Source organism: Blastomyces gilchristii, assembly GCF_000003855.2.
Source record: "Blastomyces gilchristii SLH14081 genomic scaffold supercont1.4, whole genome shotgun sequence".
Taxonomy (NCBI): Eukaryota; Fungi; Ascomycota; class Eurotiomycetes; order Onygenales; family Ajellomycetaceae; genus Blastomyces; species Blastomyces gilchristii.
In genome coordinates this window covers 936,335-960,755 of record NW_003101679.1, presented here as the reverse complement: position 1 = coordinate 960,755, position 24,421 = coordinate 936,335, and the positions used below count along the sequence as shown (strand labels likewise).

At 48.0% G+C, this 24,421-nt stretch overlaps 9 protein-coding genes across 11 annotated transcripts; 4 read left to right on the top strand and 5 right to left on the bottom strand.

The window, feature by feature from the left end:
- Nucleotides 1-571: 571 nt before the first annotated feature.
- On the top strand, nucleotides 572-5,043 carry BDBG_02736 (uncharacterized protein). Its single transcript, XM_002626513.2, has 3 exons — nucleotides 572-1,426; nucleotides 1,491-2,024; nucleotides 2,085-5,043. Exons 1-3 carry the CDS (start codon nucleotides 1,387-1,389, stop codon nucleotides 3,884-3,886), a joined length of 2,376 nt encoding a protein of 791 aa, XP_002626559.1. The 5' UTR covers nucleotides 572-1,386; the 3' UTR covers nucleotides 3,887-5,043.
- BDBG_02735 lies at nucleotides 3,737-8,686 on the bottom strand. Of its 2 annotated transcripts, XM_002626512.2 has the most exons (5): nucleotides 6,501-8,686; nucleotides 5,599-6,343; nucleotides 5,038-5,527; nucleotides 4,885-4,959; nucleotides 3,737-4,793 (listed from the first exon to the last, which is right to left on the bottom strand). In XM_002626512.2, exons 2-5 carry the CDS (start codon nucleotides 5,804-5,806, stop codon nucleotides 4,562-4,564), a joined length of 1,005 nt encoding a protein of 334 aa, XP_002626558.1. In that variant the 5' UTR covers nucleotides 5,807-6,343; nucleotides 6,501-8,686; the 3' UTR covers nucleotides 3,737-4,561. The 2 variants fall into 2 exon arrangements, with proteins under 2 accessions (XP_002626558.1, XP_031577279.1); XM_031720931.1 differs by having other exon boundaries at nucleotides 3,980-4,793; nucleotides 5,599-8,642.
- On the top strand, nucleotides 6,911-8,161 carry BDBG_16647 (uncharacterized protein; the record flags this gene model as incomplete). Its single annotated transcript, XM_002626510.2, has 3 exons — nucleotides 6,911-7,255; nucleotides 7,277-7,461; nucleotides 7,711-8,161. The coding sequence occupies 3 exons, from the start codon at nucleotides 6,911-6,913 to the stop codon at nucleotides 8,159-8,161; spliced, it is 981 nt and encodes a 326-aa protein (XP_002626556.2).
- Nucleotides 8,687-8,933: 247 nt separating the features above from the next.
- On the top strand, nucleotides 8,934-9,464 carry BDBG_02732 (uncharacterized protein; the record flags this gene model as incomplete). Its single annotated transcript, XM_002626509.1, has 1 exon — nucleotides 8,934-9,464. The coding sequence occupies one exon, from the start codon at nucleotides 8,934-8,936 to the stop codon at nucleotides 9,462-9,464; it is 531 nt and encodes a 176-aa protein (XP_002626555.1).
- A 256-nt stretch (nucleotides 9,465-9,720) lies between these two features.
- BDBG_02731 lies at nucleotides 9,721-13,117 on the bottom strand. 2 transcript variants are annotated; one of them, XM_031720929.1, is made up of 7 exons: nucleotides 12,971-13,117; nucleotides 12,154-12,915; nucleotides 11,918-11,993; nucleotides 11,654-11,859; nucleotides 11,535-11,595; nucleotides 11,130-11,482; nucleotides 9,721-11,063 (listed from the first exon to the last, which is right to left on the bottom strand). In XM_031720929.1, the coding sequence occupies exons 2-7, from the start codon at nucleotides 12,448-12,450 to the stop codon at nucleotides 9,996-9,998; spliced, it is 2,061 nt and encodes a 686-aa protein (XP_031577277.1). In that variant the 5' UTR covers nucleotides 12,451-12,915; nucleotides 12,971-13,117; the 3' UTR covers nucleotides 9,721-9,995. The 2 variants fall into 2 exon arrangements, with proteins under 2 accessions (XP_031577277.1, XP_031577278.1); XM_031720930.1 differs by having other exon boundaries at nucleotides 12,154-12,974.
- A 1,043-nt stretch (nucleotides 13,118-14,160) lies between these two features.
- Nucleotides 14,161-15,626, bottom strand: BDBG_02730 (voltage-gated potassium channel beta-2 subunit; the record flags this gene model as incomplete). Its single annotated transcript, XM_002626507.1, has 6 exons — nucleotides 14,161-14,385; nucleotides 14,498-15,052; nucleotides 15,122-15,209; nucleotides 15,278-15,344; nucleotides 15,453-15,475; nucleotides 15,532-15,626. 6 exons carry the CDS (start codon nucleotides 15,624-15,626, stop codon nucleotides 14,161-14,163), a joined length of 1,053 nt encoding a protein of 350 aa, XP_002626553.1.
- Nucleotides 15,627-16,326: 700 nt separating this feature from the next.
- BDBG_02729 (mitochondrial metallochaperone Sco1) lies at nucleotides 16,327-17,487 on the bottom strand (the record flags this gene model as incomplete). Its single annotated transcript, XM_002626506.2, has 3 exons — nucleotides 16,327-16,454; nucleotides 16,556-16,880; nucleotides 16,990-17,487. 3 exons carry the CDS (start codon nucleotides 17,485-17,487, stop codon nucleotides 16,327-16,329), a joined length of 951 nt encoding a protein of 316 aa, XP_002626552.1.
- A 533-nt stretch (nucleotides 17,488-18,020) lies between these two features.
- Nucleotides 18,021-21,130, top strand: BDBG_02728 (uncharacterized protein). Its single transcript, XM_002626505.2, has one exon. The coding sequence runs from the start codon at nucleotides 18,678-18,680 to the stop codon at nucleotides 19,752-19,754; it is 1,077 nt and encodes a 358-aa protein (XP_002626551.1). The 5' UTR covers nucleotides 18,021-18,677; the 3' UTR covers nucleotides 19,755-21,130.
- A 92-nt stretch (nucleotides 21,131-21,222) lies between these two features.
- BDBG_02727 (uncharacterized protein) lies at nucleotides 21,223-24,421 on the bottom strand (the record flags this gene model as incomplete). Its single annotated transcript, XM_031720928.1, has 2 exons — nucleotides 21,223-23,957; nucleotides 24,379-24,421. The coding sequence occupies 2 exons, from the start codon at nucleotides 24,419-24,421 to the stop codon at nucleotides 21,223-21,225; spliced, it is 2,778 nt and encodes a 925-aa protein (XP_031577276.1).

The following is a 24,421-nucleotide window of genomic DNA, read 5'->3' as shown; positions in this document are numbered from 1 at the left end:
CAGGACCCGGCCCAGGCGCCGGAGCGGAGCGAAGCGAATGCGACGGCAGCACTGGCATCGTCGGCAATCGGTAGCGAGCCAATGAGGCGGGTGAGAAGGAAGAAGGGGGTGCGAGGTGGCGCCATTAGCACCGGGGGACCCAGGGGGGGGGGCTGGGTCGGTGAGCACAGGAGAGAAAGAAATGAGAAAGTTGAAAAAGGAAGAGCAAGGCCGTGGAAGAAAGTGGGAGCCGGAGGAGGTTTATATAGGTGTCAGACAGGCCTGATGACTGTGATGTCACGGCCCACCGACGCGGCGAGCGGGAGTCTAAGCCCGGAACAGACGACGCCAGACCCGAACGGGCGAGGCCATGCCCGGATGGGGAGGGCGCCAGGCGGCAACGGGGCAAGCGCGGCGCGGCGGGCGCGAAGCGGCCAGCTCAACGCAAACCGAAATTATACAGTTCTGGTGGGACTCACACCAAGAAATGTATGGGACCAGACCAAATGGGACCAAATGTGAAATTCATGGTCCCGCCGGCCAGTCTAGGCCGCACACCACATTTGCGAGGTCAGCTTACATAACGAGGTCAAGTGGCGCACTTAGCGAGGTCAAGGGTATCTATAGGAGGTAGGAAACCCAAATTTGAAGGCGTCCCTACCATGCTACAAATTAGTCCATAAGGGGTGCGGTGTCAAAAAATCTTAATGAAGGCATTCCGATGACGACCAGCCTAAGACCCGCGCGCTATAGAAAGACATTTTGCTCACTGGATTTCATGGAATTCAGGCTCAGATTTATTTCATCGTCAGGTTGCCCCAAAGTCCGGACAGCGACGGCCTCGTGGGGCTGTGGTGCCTGTGCCCCACAGTCCATATTTAAGGTTTTGGTTTGGGCCGGGATTGCGATCCACTAAGCTTAAATAGCACTAGGTTAGAGATTAGGTCTTCCCGTGATCGGAGGGTTGGTCTGTGCGGCTTTTACCGCCAACGTCATTTCTCTGCATTGTTTATTGTTTGTATGGAGGATGGGCAGTTTTGAGGGGCTGGGAATCCTCTGCAATCACATCTAATCACATAGATATGAGACAGCCCAAAATAGGGCAGTAGAAGTGGTCACAAAATCGCGTTTGTAACTCGCAAATAAGAGCCTGCCACGGCGTTGGCTTGGTGGCTGGGAAGCTGGGCGCTCGCCCAACCTCCCAGCCCGCCAGTCACCAACCACCGCATATCATTAATTATCGTGTCAAACCTGCCACTCAAGGACCCATTAATACCAGCAGTCCCGACGGAACCGGATTTATTTTCATGAGCTTTTGTATTTCAATGGCATATTGATTTGCATGTTTCTATTTTACTACAATTTTTGGATTGCTCTCTATATACCCCCTAGTAATAACGACCGGTCATGCCCCAACCAGTTCCCGCCAACTTGAAAGCTGTAAAATGTAAGTTAGCGCATGGTAATATTCCCTGCTAGGCGAATATTTATGCTGACAGAGTTTTGCATAGCTAACCAGCCTCAATTAATTCACTCCTCATCCCAGCAATCCATCGCTGCCTCAGACGACTATTATTCTTTCTCTGACATCTCCCAAGCTTCAAATAACAGCAAAGTCACAGTTGTGCGATATGCAACTCCTCCCACTCGAAAATCTTCTCCATCTCCCAACATGTCCTCTCGAACTACCCAAGACGATATAACCGGAACAGCTGGTAGCAGCGGAATAACCCGTGACCCCGAACAACCCCCCAGACAAAAATACATCGCCCCGGATGTTCAAGATGGTGCTAGGGTAACAGAAAGTGGAACACCATCACCCGGCGTGGATGATATGCCGTACATTAGATTCGCTATCGATCAATTAACTCGTGATGAAGAATTACTTGGAGAGGGACGACATGGCTCGGTTGCCAGCACTGAGTATCCTGTTGAACGTATCATCCCAGATGAAGGCCTGGGATATTACACCAGCACCACCACGACACAGCCCGTGGAGCAACAAAAAAAGGAGCCCCAACTATTAGACCGCTGCGACACACCAGGTAAGCTAGACCATTGCTCGCCTCATATTAGCTGCCGAAGAGACTAACTTAACGGCATAGTTTCAAATATACTGCTTCCAGTAACACCCCCTTCAGAAGGTCACCAATATCCACCGCTTAACTTCGTTCCTCTAGCCCTCCGACCTCTAGCTCTTATTTCATTAACTACTGTCTGTCTCACCATGATGGCAGCGCTCATATTTTGTATCGTCTGGTCTCAGCAACATGCCGGACTATGGGCTTACGATGGGTTGGGTGGTTCGCGATATTTTGTGGTTCAATTTTTACCATCGCTACTTGCCATTTTAATTACACTTTGGCTGTTTGTCGTGCAGTCTGCTATCTATCGAATCCTTCCCCTGACAATGTTAGCGTCAGGTCGTGGATCTGAGAATGCTCTGCAAAAGATTCGGATCCTGCCTCGCAACTTCTTGTTTCCGGATATCACGCCTTTCCTCCACGGTGAATGGCTGACTGGAAACTTCCTCGCCATAGTATGGGCAGTTAATATTCTTACTATCCCGCTACAAAGTTCGCTGTTCGTAGCTCGCTACTACGACCAGGTCGAAAGGTTTCAATGGGCGACTACTCGGGGTGTAGCCGGAACGCTGATTGCGCTTTATGGATTGCTCGCCATGGCAGTGCTAGGGATTATGCTTCGTTTTAACTGGCGAGAAAGCGGGCTTCTTTGGGATCCCGTCTGTCTTGCCGATATAATCCCCCTGATTCAAAAGTCTAACGTGCTAGATCAGTTTCATCGGACTGAAATTTCTCAGGCCGTTGAGCAGGACCTATTACCTAGTACACTACGTTTGGGATATTGGTCCTCAGACGTCAATGACCAGGACTTTCTCTATGGCATTGGCGAGGAGAGCGCAATGGGGGAGAAATCACCTTCCAATCCGAAACGGGAATCCCAAACCTCCGCTCCCGAACATGCCGACAGCGAGCGACAACACCTCAACAACAAGGACTCCTTCGAAAGGAACATACACTCTCCATTCGTTCGATATCGCTGGACAGAGTGGTTTTTAAGGGATACGTACGTTGTTGCTTGGATCGTCATCGCAAATGTCTTGATGATTGCTTTCATCGTCGTCACGTTCGTAAAGCAACCCATCAGAGACGGATTCGACCCTCTCTTACCTACACTACCCTCGTCAACTAGTTTCTCCTCCTCCAACTTCCTGTACAGCTTCATTCCGTCTCTGATCGGAATAGTTCTCTTCCTCCTCTGGCAACCAATCGACCAATATTTCCGCGCCGTCCAACCGTTTTGCGACCTCTCATCCCCCAATGGTGCTCTTGCTGAGAGGAGCCTCCTGCTAAACTACCCGTCTTGCTTACCGTTAGAAGTCACCGTCCTCGCCCTCAGCACCGGCCATTACAAGGTCGCATACACCTCTTTCATGAGCCTTGCGTCACTTGCTATCCCCGTCCTCGCAGGTGGCGTTTTCATGGCCCGCTACTACCCCGATCAGGATCAAATCCGTATCTCCACTTTTCTGCCTGCATACTACACCCTAATGGCATTCGTGATCGTTTATGCCCTCTCATTCCTCGTTCTTTGGCCGCGGCGTAAACGCTACCTCCCCCACGCCATTTACTCGTACGCGGATATTATCAGTTTCCTTTACCAGAGTCCTCTTCTATCGGATAAGGTATTCCGCCAGCCGAGGACGAAAGCAGATCTGGTAACTAGAGTGATTGTAGCGCCACCTGGGGAGGGCGAAAAAGCGCTATATGCGTTTGGCTTGTACCATGGCCGTGACGGGCAGGAACATCTTGGGATTGATCGGCTGCGGAGAGTCGGCCAAGTCGAGATGTTCGTCACACTGGACGATGGTTCTGGGGTTGTGTGATACTTATTTCGAAGTTACATGGATACCCCTTCTGACTTTCCAGTATCGAACAAGGTGTGATGGAGGTGGATTTAGAGTTGCATATTTCATACTTTGGAGTTTTATGTTTTTATTTTGGTTTTCTTCTGAGATTGGAAGATGAACACGACTGTTTCTCACACTTGGGGCCTCACACCCTACCCCAGGTATCACAACTCATGACCAACGATAATGACGATAATGAACGATATACAACGAATGATACGAGAACTATGGAGCCGAAATTTTTTCGATTTTTGTTTTAACGCACTTCTCTCATCTCATGATAGACGAGCGATGGCGCAATATAGGGTGATATATTTTCTTCTAACAATTTACCTTTGTCCTCATTCCTTTCTAAGTAACTGATTCGTGTAGCTTGTTTTCTTTCAACATATCACATTTATAATCCCACCGGAATGAAATAGGTTTTGGTTAGTAAATTTGAGGGAAAACATGTGATTTCGCTCTACCACAGCATTGATATAGAGAAAAAATATCAGAGTCTAGGACATTCAATCAAGGATAAAAGAAAATAACTCCTTATGTTCGTTCATATCTCATGCCCGTAATTAGAAAGAAAAACCATTTGTCATAAAGCCCATCAGTCGGTTAAGCCAATATCCTACAGCAATTCGGTCTGCGATCTTGTCCCGCTCACGGCGCAGGAGGCACCATGGCGCCTGGCGCTAGGCCGCCTCGGTATTCCGAATCTTGATTTTGACCATCGATGAGTGGCTGGCGGTCAACTTCGACATATGCGGCTTCAGTTTGTTGGCGCGAAACCATCGAGAACTGGTCAACGCTCTTCTGATAATCTGTTCGCATTTGAGGGAAGTGGGTGCCTGGATGGAAGACAGTAAGAAGAATGGCAGCGATTATGCACATACTATGTTGCGGTAACTGGTTAGTTTCGTTGATCTCTTTAAGAGGATTAGGGAGGTAAATATAAGATGGAAGGCAAGAAATATGAAACGTACACTCCTTCTAGAATCACAAATGAGACTTCGTCTTGCATAATATGATTGGCCCATCCTCCGACCATCTCGGCGATTCTGCAAGGTTCTGTTAGTAAAAGCTGAGAGGGAAGTAGGAGTAAAGGGTAGCCCAAAGTCAGGTAGATGCAGACATACCGATAAGTGCATCGAGCAAAGATCATGAAGAATGAAATACCCAAGCCAATGAGGGACCTTCTGAATTTTGTGTTCCCCCACACTTTCTGAGACTCGACGGTCATTCGGCGGCCACCTTCGCCAAGCAGGCGCCAGAAGAAGTGCCCTGCCAAACCACCGAAAATAATCAATGTGACGACTTGCCACACGATACCAGCAAGCATGATTTGTGCTCCCATATCTTTGTCTGATTCGGTCTCCCCACTTGATGCGAGGCCGCCACCAATACCCTGGAGCGTAAGGGATAGCACGTCGAAGCTGATAAATATCCACGTATAGAGCCATGGCTTTATGACTGATAGATGAGGCCCCAAAGCGAGACATATATGTTTTAGCGTGAGGTATATGGCGGCAGTGAAGAATGACGGTGCGATGATGAGAGTGCAGATCTGGATTTGGAAACCAATGGAGTCCCAGGGGTTTCTATTGAGCATGAGTCGGCCACCATATCCTGTTCAAGATAAATCAGTAAGATATGAGTCAGCCATCTACCGGTCCAATCGAAGATCTGGTTGAACATACCTATGGCTTCACCCAAACAGCCTACAGACATAGCAATCCCGAATGAGTATGTCTTGTATTTGATGGTCTGCCAAACGGCAACAAAAAATAGTACCCCAAAGATAATAAGGCATATCAGGTTGACTACCGGATTAGGCTGGTACCCATAGATAGTCGCCTCAACAGGGCATTGCAGAGTTATCTCTGTGCAGTCGCTAAATCTTCCCATCTCTGGCAATCTGGGTCTTTTGCGGGGAAATAGGAATTGAAATAAAAAGAAGGGAGTATACAAATAGGGCTGGCTATTTTATCTCTGTCGTTCAATTTGATACCCAGGAACTGAGGAAGTCAGAAGTGAGGACCAATGCTCTTAAATAGAGAAGGGATATATATGCCGTCGAGAAAGCCCCTGGAGCAAGAATATAAAAATAGCTCAAAATATTAGGAGATGAGGTGTTAGCGTAAACAAGGTCGACCTTGAAATCGCTAGTCATAGGATGGTTTAGACTCGTTTTATTGGTCAATCTAAGTTTTTGCTTGCTCGTCAAATGTGAGATGCCCGGGCTCGTGCCGCATGTGTCCTGGCTGAATAAGTCAAACCAGTATGAATAAGCCCGCTAACAAGTAGCTCTGACGTGCCTTCATAGAGCTTCCATGGAGTTTTTTGAAGGGGCAGTTTTTATCTGGACCCCTTGTCCCTCGAAGTTAATTAATCTAGGCGATGGTTCTGTTTGGTTTGCTACAAGGCCCGACATGTCTCGAAGACCTAGTTCTGGTTAGCAGGTGCATATCGTGCGGAATTTATGTCAATCATTATTCTCCATTGGCTTCTCAAGCGGGGAGCTGAGCTGCCCTCAATGGTGCTGACCTCCAATGGAGTTTTCGCTAAAAAAAGATCGAGATAAAAAAGAAAATAGTCTCACAAAATTCAAGGAGCCCCAGAAGTTCCTGAATAATTGATAATGCACCAACAAAGTCACAACCTCACACCTCGTTATAGCGAGAGCAAGGTGGGCAAGCAATAATATGTTTTAGATTAATGAAGCGAACGATTCCCTCCCCATTATCATCCACCCATTGAGATACGCAAGCTGATGTTGCACGGGGATGCGTCCATGACTGTTAGCAGCAGCAAGAAGCATCAGACACCGTTGGGAAAGCATTCAGCCACCTTGCAGGGCTGAGATGCCCGCCAACAAGCTCGGAGCTTGGGCATCCCTTGCCAAGCCATCACACCAAGGCTTGGTCGGGCTGATCAACTATCGGCCGTAAGCTCACAAATGACGCGCTTTCAAACAGCTTTTGTGAACTTGTGACGCAGCTTAAATCTGACATGGACCATGTTCAACCTGACATGTCCGTTCCGGAAAAACTTGTTCGCCGGCATTCGCTGACGTCGAGAATTAATATTGACCGGACGAATGCGGATAAGTCTCCGACCTGGAAGCGACGATATCAACACTTATCCCGTTGGCAACTTGAGTCATGCCAAGGAAATCTCGTGTCGATTTGGCGACACTCCTCATCGCGGTTTGGCGCTTCCCCGCCCACCACGATGTTCTGTCTCATTTCATCTCTCGCAAAGGTTCGAGATCTTCAGAACTGGTGGATCATGGTAGCCGGACAACCGCTGACTGTGAAACTGGCCATCGATAATAATAAATCAATTCCGAATTGCGTTTGAAAGTCTGAATTTTAGTTGAGCCCGAAAATGGAAAACGGCTCAGAACCAACGACCACCGCTGAACCTCAGCATGCGGCCCCGATTTCTGACGTCCCACTCGAAATCCGAACATCGAGATTGTTCATGAGACATTTGGTTCCCGAGTTGGATGCAAACGATATATTTGCTATCCGTTCACGGATGGATGTCATGAAGTGGAGGTAACATTGAACCGCACATTTGCTTGAGCTTATGAACCCCCTCCTCTCGCGAAAGAAATTGGCTTTTCTCCAATACCCGTATATTTCGCCGATTCCCTTCCCCATGCACTCCGATCATTATGCTTTTGTAGATAGCAAAGCACATGTTATTGCCCTTCTCTTGTCCCAGTTCGCACTCCTATCCGCTGTTGGTCTATAGAAAGCGAGTGCAATGGGTATCAACTAGAGAATAACACTCACATCCAACAGTAGCACTAGGGTCCCTGACGCCGACATCGCTGCCACCAAGGAACATCTGCTTAAGGTCAACCGACCGGACGCCCTCGGTTTAACTGTGTTCGAAGCTTCCAATTTAAGCCGGGCGATCGCGTGTATTGGCTTCTACAAAAGAAACGACGGGACCGAACTTGGATACCTCTTACATCCCGACTACTGGGGGAAAGGATATGCAACCGAAGCCGTTCGGGCCGCCATCGACGTATGGTGGGGATTTGCTGCCACAGTTCACCCAGAGAATAACAGTGATCCACTGTCAAAGCCTAAGAATGACTTGGTCCTGCATGCCGTTACCGACGCTTTAAATGGGGCCAGCAATCGGGTTTTAATGAAATGTGGATTTAAACAGGTCGACAAGCGTGTGGATGAACTTGGACCCTGCATCATGTGGGAGTTGCATAAAGAAGCCAAACTGATTGGTTGACACCCTTAGTTGATGGCGCATAACTGTGAACAAATCCGAAGGAAAGATGAATTCATGTACATGTACACGTACATGTACATTCCTTTCGGTGTCACACGTATTCCTGGTTTGCCCGACTGTTATGTAATTTGTTTGATTTTGCAAGCAGGTAGCTGTTCGTAGTAGCGCATTTGCAAAAAACCATGATCCCTAAGTATTAAACTTGCCAAAATCTTTATTTGTTTCTTTCCCCCCTAGTTGTCCAAGATCAAAATAGTCTATTTAGCCTGGAGGGCGGTTTGTTCTCAAATTGGCGTGGGGCGGAGGTAGTCCACGTTCCAGTGATCAGAAGTGCGATTCCAGTATAGACCAGGCCGCAAGGATGCGATAAATGGTGGTAGACCACCAGTTATGATGGAGTGTTGACTGGGGAATTATTATATCAACAAGGAGATGGGCGTTGATACGTATAATTGATGGAAGTTGTCGAAGTTGAGAACTGCCTGTTTGAGAAACTTCGGACGATTTTCCTAAGGCCGCGTCACGCTAACCCAAACTAGATAAACGGTATCGGGCACTCCAAATTCCCGCTCGGAGTTTCAACTGCCATCATTTATTACTCCCGCAGCTTTTGTATTAATCCCCAATTGGCTCCAATAACAACCACAATTTCAAGAAGAGCCGACAAGACCGAACCCGATGTGAACAAAACTACACTTCATTCCTCTACATGGCTTCTTATATTCCTAGCTTCTCACCATCGCCAGGAACGGCGCCATCACCGCTATCAAAAATGTCGTCCACCGCCAGCCAACCCAATGAAACTACCCAGTCCCAATCACAAACACCACCAGCACTGACACTTCAACCCTCCAAAAAATCCCGCATCCCAAACTCTACAAAGCTCCTCGTCGGCGGCACGGCCTTCCTCATCCTCTCCTCCATCATAACCCGCCGCGCCCTGCTCCGCAAGCGCATGAGCTCACTCCCGCCTACGTACACCAGTGCTCCCTTCCACCAACCGCCTGTTAACGGAGCCCTCGAGGCCCTCGAAGCACTCAACATCGCAACGATAAATGTCGCCAGCGTAGCAATGATTGGCGTCGGGGCGGGAATGTACGCGTTTGACATTAATACCATGGAAGACTTGAGGCGGAAGGTGAGGGGCGGGTTGGGAATAGATGGGACGGGACGGTCGGAGCAGGATGTCGAGGAGGAGTTGGAGGAATGGGTTGTTAGTGTGATGAATCGGAAGACGGAGAAGGAGAAGAGAGGGAGTGCGGTGGAGCGGGAATATGTCAATGAGAGGGGGAAGGAGAGGTAGGGATAGGGTTGGGATATTTTGCATGTGTTGGGATATTTTGCATGTGTTTGGATGAGGGGGAAGCCGGTGGAGGATATATTGGGGGAATGAATTGGAGGGCATATATAACTCGCCACGCCATGTTGCGAATGCGAGTGATCTTGAGAAGAGGACAATTAGGTATATTTCGGTTCTCCCGGGACGTTGAAAGGGGTTCTTATAATCACCACGATTTAGAGCGTGCGGCGCACGACCTTGGAATCATGTCATGTAAACATGACATTCTCTTGTTCCGTTGGATTACGTCCCGAAAAATCTACTGTATCATAGCGCTTTTAAAGAATTTTGGACGAGAGGACAGATTAAAATGGATATAAGATATTTCAGGAAAACTTAACCTATAAAAGCTACGTCGTACAAATGGCATAACAAATGTCATAAATGAAATACCGTATCCTAATGAGGTAGGCAAATACATAGAACTGAAAAATAAAAGCTAGCTGTTGGGTAGTAGTACAGGGTAAAAAGGATACATATCACGATACTATCAACCTACTCCTCCTTCGACATTCGCTCGTATCGCTCACGTGCAGTTTCCTTTGTCTTCTCGAGGAACTCATCATACCTACCCCTCGTATTCCTTCCGGCTTCCTGAACGGCATCGCCAACTTTGCCTCCCTGAGCACCCAACCCAACGCCTTGCACATACAGATCAGTAGCGATTGGGGCTGTCATCCCTGAGCCTTCCGCGCCGAGTCCAGAACCAGCAGACCAGCCCATTTTGCCGAGAAGAGCTGCGCCTTTCGAAATGAGAGGAACCTGTGGTGCTTCCTCAATTTCCTTTTCCACTTTCTTCTCCTTCGCTTTTACCGATGGCCCGAAAGCCTGACGACGTTCTTTGGCCCGGTCACGATATTCTGAAGAAGGATGATGTTCGGCCTGGTCCCGTTTCTTCGCCAATTTCGCCAAGGCTTTGGTCTTAAGACCTTCATTTTGCATGTTCTCACCGTGAAGCTGACTGAGTCTCTCGTGCTTGTTCACTTCCGCTTCCGTTTTAAATTGGCGCATGCACAGATAACAGCATTTACGGTTAAGATCGACGTAGGACTGTGTTGGTGCAGGTGACCCAGAAGATGAGCCACCTTCGCTGCCACCCTGTTTTTGGTCGCTGCCCGAGCCTCCGTCCTTTGGTTCATCTCGCTGAATACCATGCAGCTCAGCGTGACGGTTGCTCCAAAACTGCAAGTGGCTAGGAACAGCAATCTTCTTTGTGCTGAGGGATCCTCCGGCATCCGCCTTTCTCTTCTTTACCTTTTCAACCTCCTTGCTAGTCTTGGGGTTCTTGTCAGCCACGGTGGATTTTGTCGCTCGGGGTTTGGAACGGTTCTTATCCAGATCTTCTGTCGACACCGTCAACTCAGTTGCATAAGCAGTCTCGTCCCAGTATGCTAATTTCATGGAAGGGTTTCCAAGTGGACTGAAAGTGAATCGATCAGTGCTGGCTGTAGGGTTTATGACGGGAACGAAGACCCCGGCGTGGATATAACTAGCTAGAACAGGTTTCGACGAAATTGTGAATGTTTCGAAGGAGTTATATCGAGCCAGTGCGGCTTGAGCATCCTACAGGCGCGTTAATTAATATGGAATCAATAAAATGGATTTAAACTAGAAGCAAGCTGTACTTACTTCTACGGTTGCAAACTCCGCAAAGCCGTACTTCCAACTTTCGTTACTTCGACGATCTCGTATGAGCAATACGCGCCGTATTGAGCCTTCTCGTGCCCCGAGATTGGCATCTCCTGTCGTAGACGCAACCTTGGCGCCCTTTTTGGCGGCGGTGGCTGCACCATGTCCCTCTGAACCCGGCGTTGGCTTATAAAGTTTTGCTACCCCTTTGGCAAGAAGTTCCTCTGTAACCGACGCCTCTAGGCCTCGAAGAAGAATAAATTGGGATGGTGTCCCGTCGGGAGCTACATCGTTGTCACCGTGATTCGCAACGCGTGGAGGGTTGGCTATCCCAGGAGGAAGTTGAACAAAATCTTCGCTAGTCAGCTTTAGAGCTCGTGAAGCTAGACATCCCAAAGTACATACCGGCTCGAACTGCTTGGCATCTGAAACAGCGCTGTCGGGTTGCGTAATTGACTATGGAACACTAAAATAAGTGCTCGTTAGTTAAAGTCACCCAGTAGGAAGCGAATCTAATGACTCACGATCTTGCATGTCCACTCTCCTTCAGCTTTGATTCGATTACGGTCTTCCCTTTCTCGACTATAAGCTATTCTAACCCTCGTACCACGCTCATCAGTATGTGATCCGCTGTCCCCATAGAGATATATGGTAGGAAAATTGCGTTCCAGGAATTCACGAGATTCATCTATTGTAGGGAACCGAAGAAAGCCCAGCTGGCGGGATATCTCTACACAGAAGGATCAGTATTGTTCACAACAAAATGTGGGAAATTAAATTAGACGTACTCGTTTGACGATCGCGGATGACACGAACATCCTCCAACGTCCCGACATGGTAATATTGGGTGAGTTCATTCAAAATCTGTTACAAGAAAGAATCGACCGGAATTATGACCGGCGACAAACACATCTCAGCATACTGTCTTCCAAGAAAAGATGACGAAAACGTAGTGCAGCCTCTCATATCAATGGGGATTCAGATTGCTGTGCATTATAGTGGGGAAAGGGAGGAATGGTCGAACGTCGTCTTCATTCATGTCCACTGGTAGGCCTTCCATCATGATCTCACGACTTTCCTGGCCGTAGTAAGGACGTCGGCGGCCGCGTTGGCTGCGGCTTCTGGATCCACTACGACTTCTGCTGTGGCTTCTGCTGCGACTGTCATATCCAGGGGAGCGATATCCCTCCCGGTCACGGTCCCTATATGACGACCTTCCACGGTGTCGTGGAGGGGACCAAGTGGGGCGCCGGTAGTCGTCTCGCTCCCTAGATCGGTAATCCCTAGAAGTTGAGATTTCGCCATCCCCGCCGGGATGCATCCTATCCGCCGCTGGCCCACGAGGAGTCCGAGAAGTGTCTTCAAGTAGGAAACAGAAATGAAGAAATCAGCACAAGCTCAAAACGAGAGATGTATCCATTTATTCGCCCCAGTGCGCGAAGTTGATTTTACCATGCGGAGGAGAGCGTGTACCGCCTGGTGAGCCGTATCTACGGTCCCTGGATCGTGAGACAGGGTGTGGAGGAGAGTAGGAGCGGGAGCGGGAGCGGGAGCGGGAGGTTCTATCATCATACATGCGTCCGTTCAAGTCGTTGCGGCGAGGTGGCGGATTGGTCGGGTTCCCGCGGTACCCTCTATCTCTAGGGCTATATGAAGCCATATTGTGATCTCATGGACAAAACAAGATTGAGGTGGATATTGGAGGCAAAAGACAAGAGTTTAGAGGGTGTTGGGAAAGCTCTGGGTGTGGTGTTGGAATGGCTGCGCCGCCCGTCGGAAAAGGCAACTCTTTGGTTTAGTCAGGGGATTGGTCAGGTGATAGTTAGCTATTTAACACTAACCAAGATTGGAACATATCTATCCTGCCTGACAACTATGCAGAGGGGTTCGGGGGCAGATGGTTGGCCTGACGGATGTTCCACTTGTGGTTCATCATAAATGGCGCCTCATTTCGTTCCATCTCCGTCTTTATCTGCTAGCGAGTGCAAATGACTGGCTTCGAATACTACCGTACAACAATGTCTTTTTCAGGGTGGCGAGAAAACAGCTTCGGGATCACCGATGTTCCAAGTTTGGGGATACAGCTCCTTCCATGGTATTAATGCAACGAGATTTGTTCCCTGGAGCCGGAAAGCGGGGCGAAATGTATCAAGAATCTAGCGGGTGGTTTGGAAATGTATTTGGTCTAGATGGAGCTCTGGGTAAGATCATCCACTGTCTTTCAATACTGGATACAAACAACTTGAACCTGTTTACGTGGTTTATATGCAATTTTGAAAGCCGTCTTCGTATCTGGGCTCATTATGAGGATGTTATTTGACGATATGAGCTATGGTGGTTTGTCAAATTCTCCGACTTCTCTAGGAAACGGAACCCAGTGATGCAGGGCGCTACTGAGAGATATTGAATATCTTACAAATATCAGGAGTTCATTATCGTAGGGGATTGCACTCTGTCTTATGGTATAGGGATCAAGCAGGCCATGCTGGTTGACTTGAACTCTCAGAATTGAAGGATCAGAGAACAGAGACGCAGCCCAAGGTTATCAAACAGAAGAGAATAGCAATACATGAGGGCGGATTGAAATTGATATTCCCCAAAAAAATTTGCTGGAATCACAGCTAGGACCATGATAAAATGCATTTCTGGAGGGCATAATGAAGATTATACGAGATCGACTGTCGGTTGGTGGGGGGTGTTTTACCATTATTACACTTATTAATGTACTCCGTATATATCGCTATGAGCGAGCCAATACGAGCAATTGGCGACGTTATCTCGGTTGGCATTGTCGTGGAGTGGCTTGCAATATAGTTAGAAGCTCCATTAGGGTAGAAACTAGGATGTGGGTTCCGTCTCAACTCCGCCGTCACAGATATGGAGTAATAAGAAAATAAGTTGACCTGCATAGCTAGACTAAAATCTAATATGATAACTACTAATCGTAGGACGGAGTACTCCGTAGACTAACAGAGAATACAGCCATTGAACCATCTTCCAGAGCCCCTCCGCCATCCACATTGACAACAGCTTAACCAAATCTAGCCTGATCGAGTTGGGGTTTATTGCCCAACAGGTCGTCGATCTCGGCCATTATCTCCGGAGTGAGCTTGGGAAGCACCTTCAAGCTCCCGACGTTCTCGACGACCTGCTCCGGTCTCGAGGCGCCCGTGATGACAGAACTCACGTGTTCATTCTTCAAGCACCAGGCAAGGGCAAGCGCAGATAGTTTGCATCCAAGTCGATCGGCGATTGGCTTTTCATATACGGTCAGATATCTTCTATGAAGTACCCATTGCCCGTAAAAGGTAGAGAGGGACTGAAAATAGGGAAGTAATAATTTCTTAAGATTATAGTCAAGAACGTACCTTGAGCTTGGCCACTTTCTGGATGTCCGCGTTCCAGGCCTCGTTCCCGTATCCCTTTCTGACAGACGAGGTATACTTATCCTGGCTGACCGCAATCCGTGAATCCTTGGGAGGTTCTGCCGCCGCTTCATTGTATTTTCCCGTCAAAATGCCCCCCTTCAGCGGCGAGAAAACGGTCAATCCAACTCCACACCGGGACAACACTCGCTGGTATTCAGACTCGACTTTTTGCCGGTCGATCATGTTGTAAAGTGGCTGTTCAACAATCGGCCCGATTAATCCGAGCGATTTGGCAACTCCAGTCGCTTCAGCAATCTCGTCCGCTGACCACATTGACGTTCCCCAGTAGAATGCCAGCCCTTTGTTAATGAGGTAGTTGAAAGCCCGAACTACCTCTTCCATGGGGGTAAGCCTATCAGGACGATGGGCATAGATAATGTCGACATAGTCCAGCTCCAAACGTTTGAGGGAAGCCAATGTTCCCTCGATAATATGCTTTCGAGACAGTCCACAGTTGTTGATCTCTAAGTCCCCATGGGCGGTGCCAAAATTGACCTTGAACTCATCAGTTAGCAGATGGCTCTATGTATGAGAGTGTAGAGTAGTTCGTGGGCAATTTAGAACCTTTGTGCTGATGACCAGATCGTTGCGTTTCCATTTAAACTCCTTAATGGCCCGGCCCATAGCAATTTCGGATTTGCCAGCAGCATAGCTGAGGGGAAAGAATCAATGACCCGTACCTCTGTATCAGAAATTTACCGCGAACATTAGAACAATTACCTCTCAGCCGTGTCAAAGAAGTTGATGCCTAGGTCATAGGCCTGCTTCATGCACTTCATTGTTCCCTCTGGAAAAAACAGGTATGCATTAGCTATCTTGAAACCCATTCTAGTGTAATCGCCCCTTGTTGCTCTCTAACATGAAATAATCAATGAATCCATGAAGCGTGTTTTACCTTCATCTACATGCCCGCCATAGCTGTATTTTCCGTCAGTATAAATGTCTATTCAAAGCCGTGATTTAGGCGAACATACGTGAGCCATCCTCCCAACGATATCACAGAGACATGAAGTCCTGAATTGCCTACTCTGCGGTAGAGCATTTCACTTTTCTTGCTTTGCTCCGCCATGGTATTCTGTGATCGCGGTTGCGGTAATTTGTATCAACCAATTAGGAAAATGCGCCGTTCAAGTGCTGTCAAGCAAGGTCTTCCTGCTTCCAAGTTTTGGTCTGGCGGGGTATAAGGCAACTTAAATGGTCATAGAGCGGTCCCTAAGGAGGATAGGACCCAGAACATGGAGACCAATCAGCGAGTGTTTTTTTCAACGCTGTTCTAAGCTAATTCATGGAAGCATTTCCCGAGCTTGGAATTCTAGAGAACTGGTCAACCATGGATTTAAAACCGCAGGCCGTTTATGCAGGAATTCTTCCCGGGTGAACGGGGTCAATAATTGCTTTTTAAATAGCAATGGCTCTTGTCCAAACTTGATCGTTCAATTGTGGGGGCTCAACCCAATGTTTGTACTTGAGCTTCGCTAGTGTACATGGTTGGGCGGTTACACCTTTTTAACAAATAAGAAGTGTATAACGGGGGAAGTAATATGAAATATAATACAGCAAGGAAAATAAGTCTTAATGCATGCCCAATCCTCGGATACCAACTCCATAACCAAGTAGTGTAGAGAGGAGGTGTACATTTTTGGGGGTGTGGTGCCCTCCGGTGTTAAGAGCACTATGCTCCCAAAACGCGAAGGTCAATAAGGAAGAAAAAGGGAGTGATATGAAGAGCGGAGACTTGAATCAAAGTCTTTTACTTATTCATCACAAAACTATTCCTCCTCGGTGTTGATGGGCTTGCCTTCCCTCTTCCAGTCATTGATATGGGCTAGAATGGTAGCAGCAGCAGTTTCAGCAGTATCTTGACGGCCGATACATTCAACAAAGTCTCCCTCCGGATCTACAGAAGGTTGAAAGTTAGTCATATTTAATCCCTAGCAGACTAAAGTATGCGCCCGGGGATAAAAGTTTGGGGTATATCAATGGGGGTACTTGACATACCCATTAGGTAGAAATAAATGCTGTGGTCAACGAGATAGTCCTCTCCCGGTGTTATATTCCGCGGTGTACTGAAATACACGCGGTACTGCTTGCACACATTCTTCACCTGCTCATACGTGCCTGTCAATCCAATAATCCCCTTATGGAATTCCGCCAGATACTTGCGCAACACATCGGCGCTGTCGCGGGCTGGATCGCAGGTAATGAAAACGGGGCGCAAAACGGTTTTGTTGTTTGATTTGGCTTTCACAATATCGATTATCTCGGCCATTTTGTCGAGTTCGTCTGGGCAAATATCAGGACAATGAGTGAAGCCGAAATAAACCTAGGATGATGCTGAAATGTAAGAAATTTAATTCTAATGAAAAGCCTATATCCTCTCAAAATGACTAAATAAAAACGAATGAAATGGGAAATAGACATGGAAGACCCACGAAGCTATATTTTCCTTTTAAATTTTCTTCTGTGAATTCGTTGCCATCCAAATCCTTCAGGATGAAGGGTCCGCCAACTTTTGGCTTGCCAACACCCTTGCTCATCTCGGCGATTCTCTTTCGCTCAAGCCGCGCTTTCTCATAGCGAAAGTAAAATATCATTCCCACGCCTGTTACGACGAACAATGCGGCGGCCTTCCATGAGAATGGCCCGGTTGAAGCGCGAGCCTTTAATTGCTGAATGGTTTTGGATTTCGGGCGGGGTGAGGTTGTGGAGAAAGAAGCAGTTTGAGGATTCGACCGAATCAATAGTAAAAATGAAGGTGATCTAATCCGAGTACCGGGAGCTTGTAGTGACCTCCGACTCGACGAGTATGATCTGCTTGCGATGCGCTGAGAGATTGGGAGGGCTGATGGTGCTGCTCCCCACGGAGTAGGGGATTGGAAAGCAGCATGTTTCATCCAACGGGAGATAAATGAAGTGCGACTGGAAGCCATGTTGACGTTTATTTTCTTTTGCTCCCAATTAAACAGTTAAAATGAGAGGATCAACAGATCTTGTTCAGCAATTGGATATTTATTTACTGGCGAGTTGCTCCATTCCAATATTTTATCACATGATCAACTGCTGATTAATCTGTCTTTTCGGAGTCGACCGAGCCGAGTCGAAATTCAAGAGACGTTACGTTACTCCGCGTAGTTATTATTATTATTTACTCGTTCCTTATGTGCTTGTCCACTTTATTGAAAGAATTATTACTATACTTTTACCTACGCGACTGGAATGGAGATTGCGATTAACCACGGATCCGCCCTTTCAATATCAATCACCAGTCCTTGTACTGTACTGTAACTACCTACTATACTCCCGTACATGCTCCTAGAGGCTTTATTTATCCCAATTACTCCGACCATCAACGGGGACATCTGGTCACATTGAGATATTAGAACTCCAAGGCTCTCATCCAACGCCCTGCTTGCCAGATGGGGGCCGCCGGAAAGTTGCGGCATCTGAAAAGAGCCAGAACAAGTTTTTTTTTTTTTTTTTTTTTTTTTTTTTTTCCTCGTCCGACTCCTGAGAAATCAGGCCCTACCTAGGTATCCATAACTGATAGATATATAGCCTTCCTAGCATTTATGATTAGAGTTTACAATAATTCTTCCAATCTCGGGGTTAGTACACTTATTATTGAATTACAAAACGGCAGTTGCTGGATCAAATGCCTCCAAATCTAAAACTCAAAATCAGAGTCAAAAATATATAGAACAGGCGGATTTGGGATACTGATGGCATTCCGCTATTCTTATTCAGCTTAAGCTTTCCGATCCTTTCTACATGAATACCCGAGTCCGTCAGATGCATACGTGTATTCCTTCCGCTGCAACCTTGCTTCTGAACAATGTTCTAGTCCATCTCTTACTTCAATTCAAGAAGTGGCCCTATATCTATTTTCGTTCCCCAAACTTGTCCATAACTGACAGTCAGAGACTAGTTACATGATGTCATAAAGTTTCTTTTCACACCACACAAGACTCAAGAATCGATACAAAATAGGCAGGAATTTTCAACCGCGCAACTCTACGAAATAATTATCTGCTTCGCGGTGAAGTTGACAAACGTTCGGAAACCAAGGGCCTCTCCTCACTACGTGTCCGGAATATCTGTGCGTTTTCTAGCAAAGTGAACGATGGAGAAGCATTCCCTAAAGGATTACTACGTAAAAGCATCCGAAGCGCTAACAAGGCGTGTCGGGAAGCTATCACGGGGCATCAAACGCAGTAGGAGAAAGGAGACGGTTCAAGTTTCCTATCAAGACGGTCTACCACCATTTTTCAACTTAAGTGACGATGTCATTTATTATCTTATTAAGGCAATCCCTCCCGCGGATGGAGCAGCACTCGCTGTGACATGCAAAGCCATATGGTTCATAATCGGCGGGTCCCCCGGTGTTCGGAAGCTCATTGAAAACAAGAAAGATCGCGTTAGCCTCCTCGCGAGGCTGGAGATTTTCTTTCCTCAACATGTTCTCTGTCATCAATGCGCGGTTTTCCATCGCCGTCGGAAACTAAACCGTCATATATCATTCCAGCCAAGACCTTGTGATGAGGTGAACAGACCTATAAAGTTTTGGGACTGTTTTTACCATCTCCCGTTCTCCCTGGCTAAAGAGGTTATGAATCGTCACCGATACGGGAAGGACTATGGATGCCCGATATCCGAGATTGGTTGTTGTGCGGGAGAACTTGGATGCCCTGAACATTTCAGATTTCGGCGTTTATTTGGTAGCGCCAAGATCGTCAATGGCAATCTAGTTCTGCAAACAGACCAGTATGCAGTGTTATGTGGTAAAGAAGGGCCAGTTTTGCCATCTGCGAATTTTTTCCACTCTCGGAATGGCACGTTTCCAACGCTCCTTTTCTCCAAAATCAGGGGGAAGAGGGAATGTACATTCATGCGATGCCCGGACTGCTCTTCTGAATTTCGATTGCTTGTTGACAGGGTAGAAGGGAAGAATCTAGTTAGGCAAAGGATCACGACTTGGATAAACGCCGGAGCTTGCGAAACACCGTATGATCCTCAGTGGATATCGGCGGCGGGCTGTCAGTGTGCAGGTCTTCGAGATTGTCACCGTATCATACCAGAGGATTCCTTATATCTTAGCCACTATAACGACAGACCGCCTTCTGACCAGAAACGGGGCTTTTTAAACTTATCGTGGAGGGATTTTAGGCCTGACCCTTTTCTATTTGGAATTTCATTCTAGTTACACAACAGAAGAGGGGAGGGATGGAGGGGATCGCTGCCTGCTATCACCAGGATACAAGGGAAAAAAAATTAAAATCAAAATTCAAAGAAGTCTCGAACAGCCACACTGGCACAAACAAAGCGGGAAACAAAAAGTGAAATGCAAGTATGCCTGTTCAATCCAACAATAATAGCACAATAAGGAGCAAAAGCCGACACTATCTCCATGTTGGCTGGGAAAAGCCTGCCCTTTTTCAGGAGAATGATTAAAGAGCCAACACTCGTTTATTTCACGGAGGCCAGGACCCTTCAGGGAACCCCAGCTCAGAGGGACCATCGTTCCAATCCCGAACAGGCCCCTTGCTGCTAGCAAATTAACTCAAAAGTGACCCCCCTGAACTACTCTCCATCACCACAAGTCACCACTGCGCGACCCGAGACTCCAATCACTACGCCAATTTTCCGAAAATTAATCTTAATAAATGGGATGGAAAGGGCTATATGAACGGCTCAAGGGCATATCTGCATATAAACTTCTTATATGCATGTAAATATGTTTTAATAACTTATTAAATAATATACTCGCACAGCTAATATCTAATATTAAGGAGATTGTTTTGAAAAAGTATCCGCCAGCATGGCAATATGCATCATCATATAACGATAAATTCTATCTCCCATCCATCCCTCACAAGTGATCAGAAAAAAGGGGAAATCGAGAAATCCTTTTGTCTTTTATTTTTAACCCTTTGATAATGAGGAGGATGGGGGCGGGAAAATGACATTATATGCACTAAGGTGGGTATCGAAATCGAGAAAGGAAATTGATTAAATGAATATCAAGATATCAGAACATGCCAGCCATGTAAAAAGGATTGTACTCATAACAGAATACAAGGGTGGAAAAGCGTTAAAGAGGAAGAAAAATTAACAAAAGCAAAAAATCAATACAAGGAATAAGCATGAATGAGGAACAAAAGAAGTGGGGAGACTCATCACACGAAAGGGAAAAGTAAAGGAAGATATCAATCAAATCAAACAGACGCTCACGCAAACTTGATTCAGATCTATAATCATGCGGATACCAGTCAAACAAGGTGGTAATGACGGGTTAAGGAGTAAAGCAACTGACAGTTTTACAGAAGCCGAGGAGGGAGGGACAGCCAGCATATGCCAGGTTCCGGTAGGATATGCGAAGATTCTAACATGCCGAGAAGGACAATGGAATGAAGGCTGGGAGTTTGGAACTTGGTGGTGGGAACTGTCGAATACAGCCAAATGCATTTTCATCACATCAACTAACCACCACCCCCTTCATGCCATTTTTAAAGGAAGTTTAACCGCGCCCCAAAAATAGCCAAAAAAGAAAAGAAAAAGAAAAAAAAGAAAAGAAGAAAAAAAGAGAGAGAGAGCATGACCAAAAGTACACCCAAAACAAGAACTTGGGGAGGTGTTCGCTCGTTTATTATTCGTTTCATCTATTTGCTTTAATGCATGCCACGACTTGCCTGGCTCGCACGGCTCGGGCTTGTTCGACTTCTCTCATCTTCTTCTAAAACGTCACTGAGCCGTGTGGGGTGTCGATGTCGCGGCGTCACAGAATCCCACGTAGGTGCACCCCCCCAACCAGATCCGCTATAGTCGACGTTAGAGCCATACCCAGCACCTTGAATATCTTCAGGTGAACTACCAGGTGGTCCGCCGCCGTACTCAATGCCACCCACTCCCTCGTATCGCTGGCTGAATTCGCCTTCGGGCATGTGTTCCATATTCTCATAATCATCGCTGTCGTCCGAGATGGTGCGGGGATATACGATCCGACGATCCCGGTCTTGTGTGTTCCGCCTGTATGCCGCCTCCGGGTGGTCATACTCCTCCGATCCAAGGTCGCTGCCGCCTGGCTCGCTAGTTGGTATGTATGTGCGCTCATCGGCCCCTGTGACCTTGGGCTCGCTGCCGTGGAGAGCGGAAGGTTCATGCTGGTAGAATCGCCCGTGTGAGTCCTCAGCATGGTGGGATTGACTATATGGGCTAGAGGTTGCAGCAGCCTGAGTTTGGGTAGTAGCCGTTCGTGCAGCAGACATGGCGGCAGTAAATGTTGGCGGTTGTCTTGAAGGTGAGCTTCCAACGTCATGATGTGACGGGCGGCCGGATTCACGGGTGGTTTCGACAAAGGGATCAGTGGCTGTTGGAGACGAGACTTGGCTGTCGTATGCATCATGTTCAGTTGGCTCAGGGACGTCTTGTCTAGTTTGCCCGCCCATTGTTGTGGGACCAGGGCCACCAGGGTAAGGACCTTCTCTTGTTGGTGGACGATTTGTACTAGTCTGTCTGCTAAGAGCGGATTGCATCATGGGGACTACTTGCACACCGCCAACTATAGTTGGCTCACCGTTTCTTAAAGATACCGTGCGGTCGCGTTCTTCCTGTTCTCTTCTGCCAAGTTCCTCCCAAGCACGCCTCGCTTCATCTTTCGATATCTGTAATTCACGACGCATTTCCCGAACTAGCTCCTCCGCCTTTAACTTGTCGCTTTCGGCTTTCGCAATTGAATTTGCTGCCTCCGCGCGAGCCTGCCGTTCAGTTCTTAATAGTCTCTCCAGCTCCGCCTGGACCTCCTGGGCGCGTTCCTGTTCGGCACGTGTGTCGAAAAACCAGCGTTGGAATTTCCGTTCCGAGGACGCCCGCAAGCGTTGCAACTCAACCACTGCATGGAACAAATTTGCACCAGCCGCGGAAAGATCAGTGATTTGCCTTGACATCTGCTGGCTGAGAGGGTCACGGCTTAGTTCCTCGTTGTTTTGGTCCAACCGGCGTATCCAGTATCCCGTCAACCCTTCCCAATGTGAGGAAAGCGTCTCCCAACGTTCAAAGGCATGAGGAAATGCAGCCCTGGGTCTACTTTGCTGTTGTTGAGTCTGTGATTGAGTCTGTTGGCTGGATTGATGGGGAGGTTCGGTTTGTTGTGTCTGGGAGGTTCTAGGCTCTTCGAATGGTGGAGGAGCGGCTTGCGCAGGCATAGTTTGGGGTCTTGCCTGTGATGACGAAGTACCCGGCTGCGCAAATGCTCCTGTTGTAGTTCGGGCAGATGGTTGGGACAATGCAGGAGCAGGTCTCTGGTGATGTTGCGGAATTGACGCCCCTCGCTGTCGGGAAGTTTGAGGCTGCTGAGCTCCATCACCGGGAATACGTGACTCGGGAGGGACGGCGTGTTGTCGTGTACTTGAAGATGGCACAACGGGCTGCAGACCGGATGTCGTACTAGCTGGAGCAGCAGATGCCTGTATTCGTGAAGTGCTCCCACCGCTCACTCGGTCACGCCTCGAGCTTTGATCTTGCGGGGCGACTCCTCCCCCTTGTCTTCGTTGACCCGAAGGTTCGCCGGCAGCGCCAGCAGCTGGCAAATGTCGCCCCGGCTGGGGGAACTGCTGAATTTGCTGTTGTTGCAGCTCCTGCTGGTGCTGCAATCGCCATTCTGTTTCCTGCTTGTCTCTCTCCCTTGCCTCCTGCTCTGCTTTCTTGCGCGCTTCACGGTCACGACGTTGTCTCATAATATCAGTCGGGGTTCTAACTCCACTAGGAGGATTCGACTGGCCGGCAATGGGTCCTGGAGCGGGTCGCGAGGTTCCATTTTGGGGCCGGCCATTGCCCGTAGATCCGGAGGGCACGGTTCCACCAACGAGCTCTGACATTGAGGCGTTAAGCTCGCTCAGGTCTGGGGTAAAAATGAAGGGCTGGCGAATAGCCTCTTCCAATACCCAGAGGATAGCAGACGCAGTGTTTGATGAAATACGATTGGTTCGTCGGGGCCAGAATGATTCACCAGTTTGTTGCAGCGAGCTCTGGTAGGTTGTGTGACCTCCCCCAGGCTGTGCTTCTAGGGGTGGATTCTGGAGTGCGCTAGCACGATCGATTGCTAGATCCGGCTCGACAGTTGCTAGTTGCGTCGCGAACCTAGCAATTGATGGTCGACGAGGGCCTAGGGCAGGAGAAGCGCTGCGTATATTTTCAAGGCCAGAGCACCTCCGCAGCAAGCGGGTACGACCTAAGGAGGTAGGTGAAGCAGATCGAGAAGGAGATCGCGAGGGTAATTCAGAATGATGAGGGTTTATCTGGGCAGGGCGCAGCTGCTGGCGCTGCCGTGCGGATGGGGACGTTAACGTAGGCTGGTCGTAAACTTCGTAGGGCTCGTCAAAGGGTTGTGGAGGTGCTGGAGACAGAGCTAAACGGGGGTTTGAATGTGCCGGGGCGGACAACGCGAAGTTATGAGAGCACAATTGAGGCTATTATCCTTCCCCAGAACAGGTGTGGAACTTCTTAGTAACCTGTCCAACAGTAATTAATAGCCCAGGAGAGGTTTGGAGGGAATTGAGACGTCCAGGATGAGCTGGCAAGCTGGTAAACTTAGCCGGACAGCAGTAATTTTTCAACAAACAAGCAAGCAAACCAAAATGTATGAATAAAAATCACTAGAGACAAGTAATTAAAAGAGCCAGAAAAGCAGCCAAAGCCCAGAACGACAATTGTCGAGAGACAATGGTGGTGTTGTTGTTGTTGTGTTGGAGCCGAATGCGGTGGCTGGTCAAATGAGCTTGCAGCGCGGATTTAATTCAGATGGCTGGTGGAGGAGAGACAGCCAGCACCAGAAGCTCGTTGGACGACCGAGACAGCATCGTTCAGGGCCAT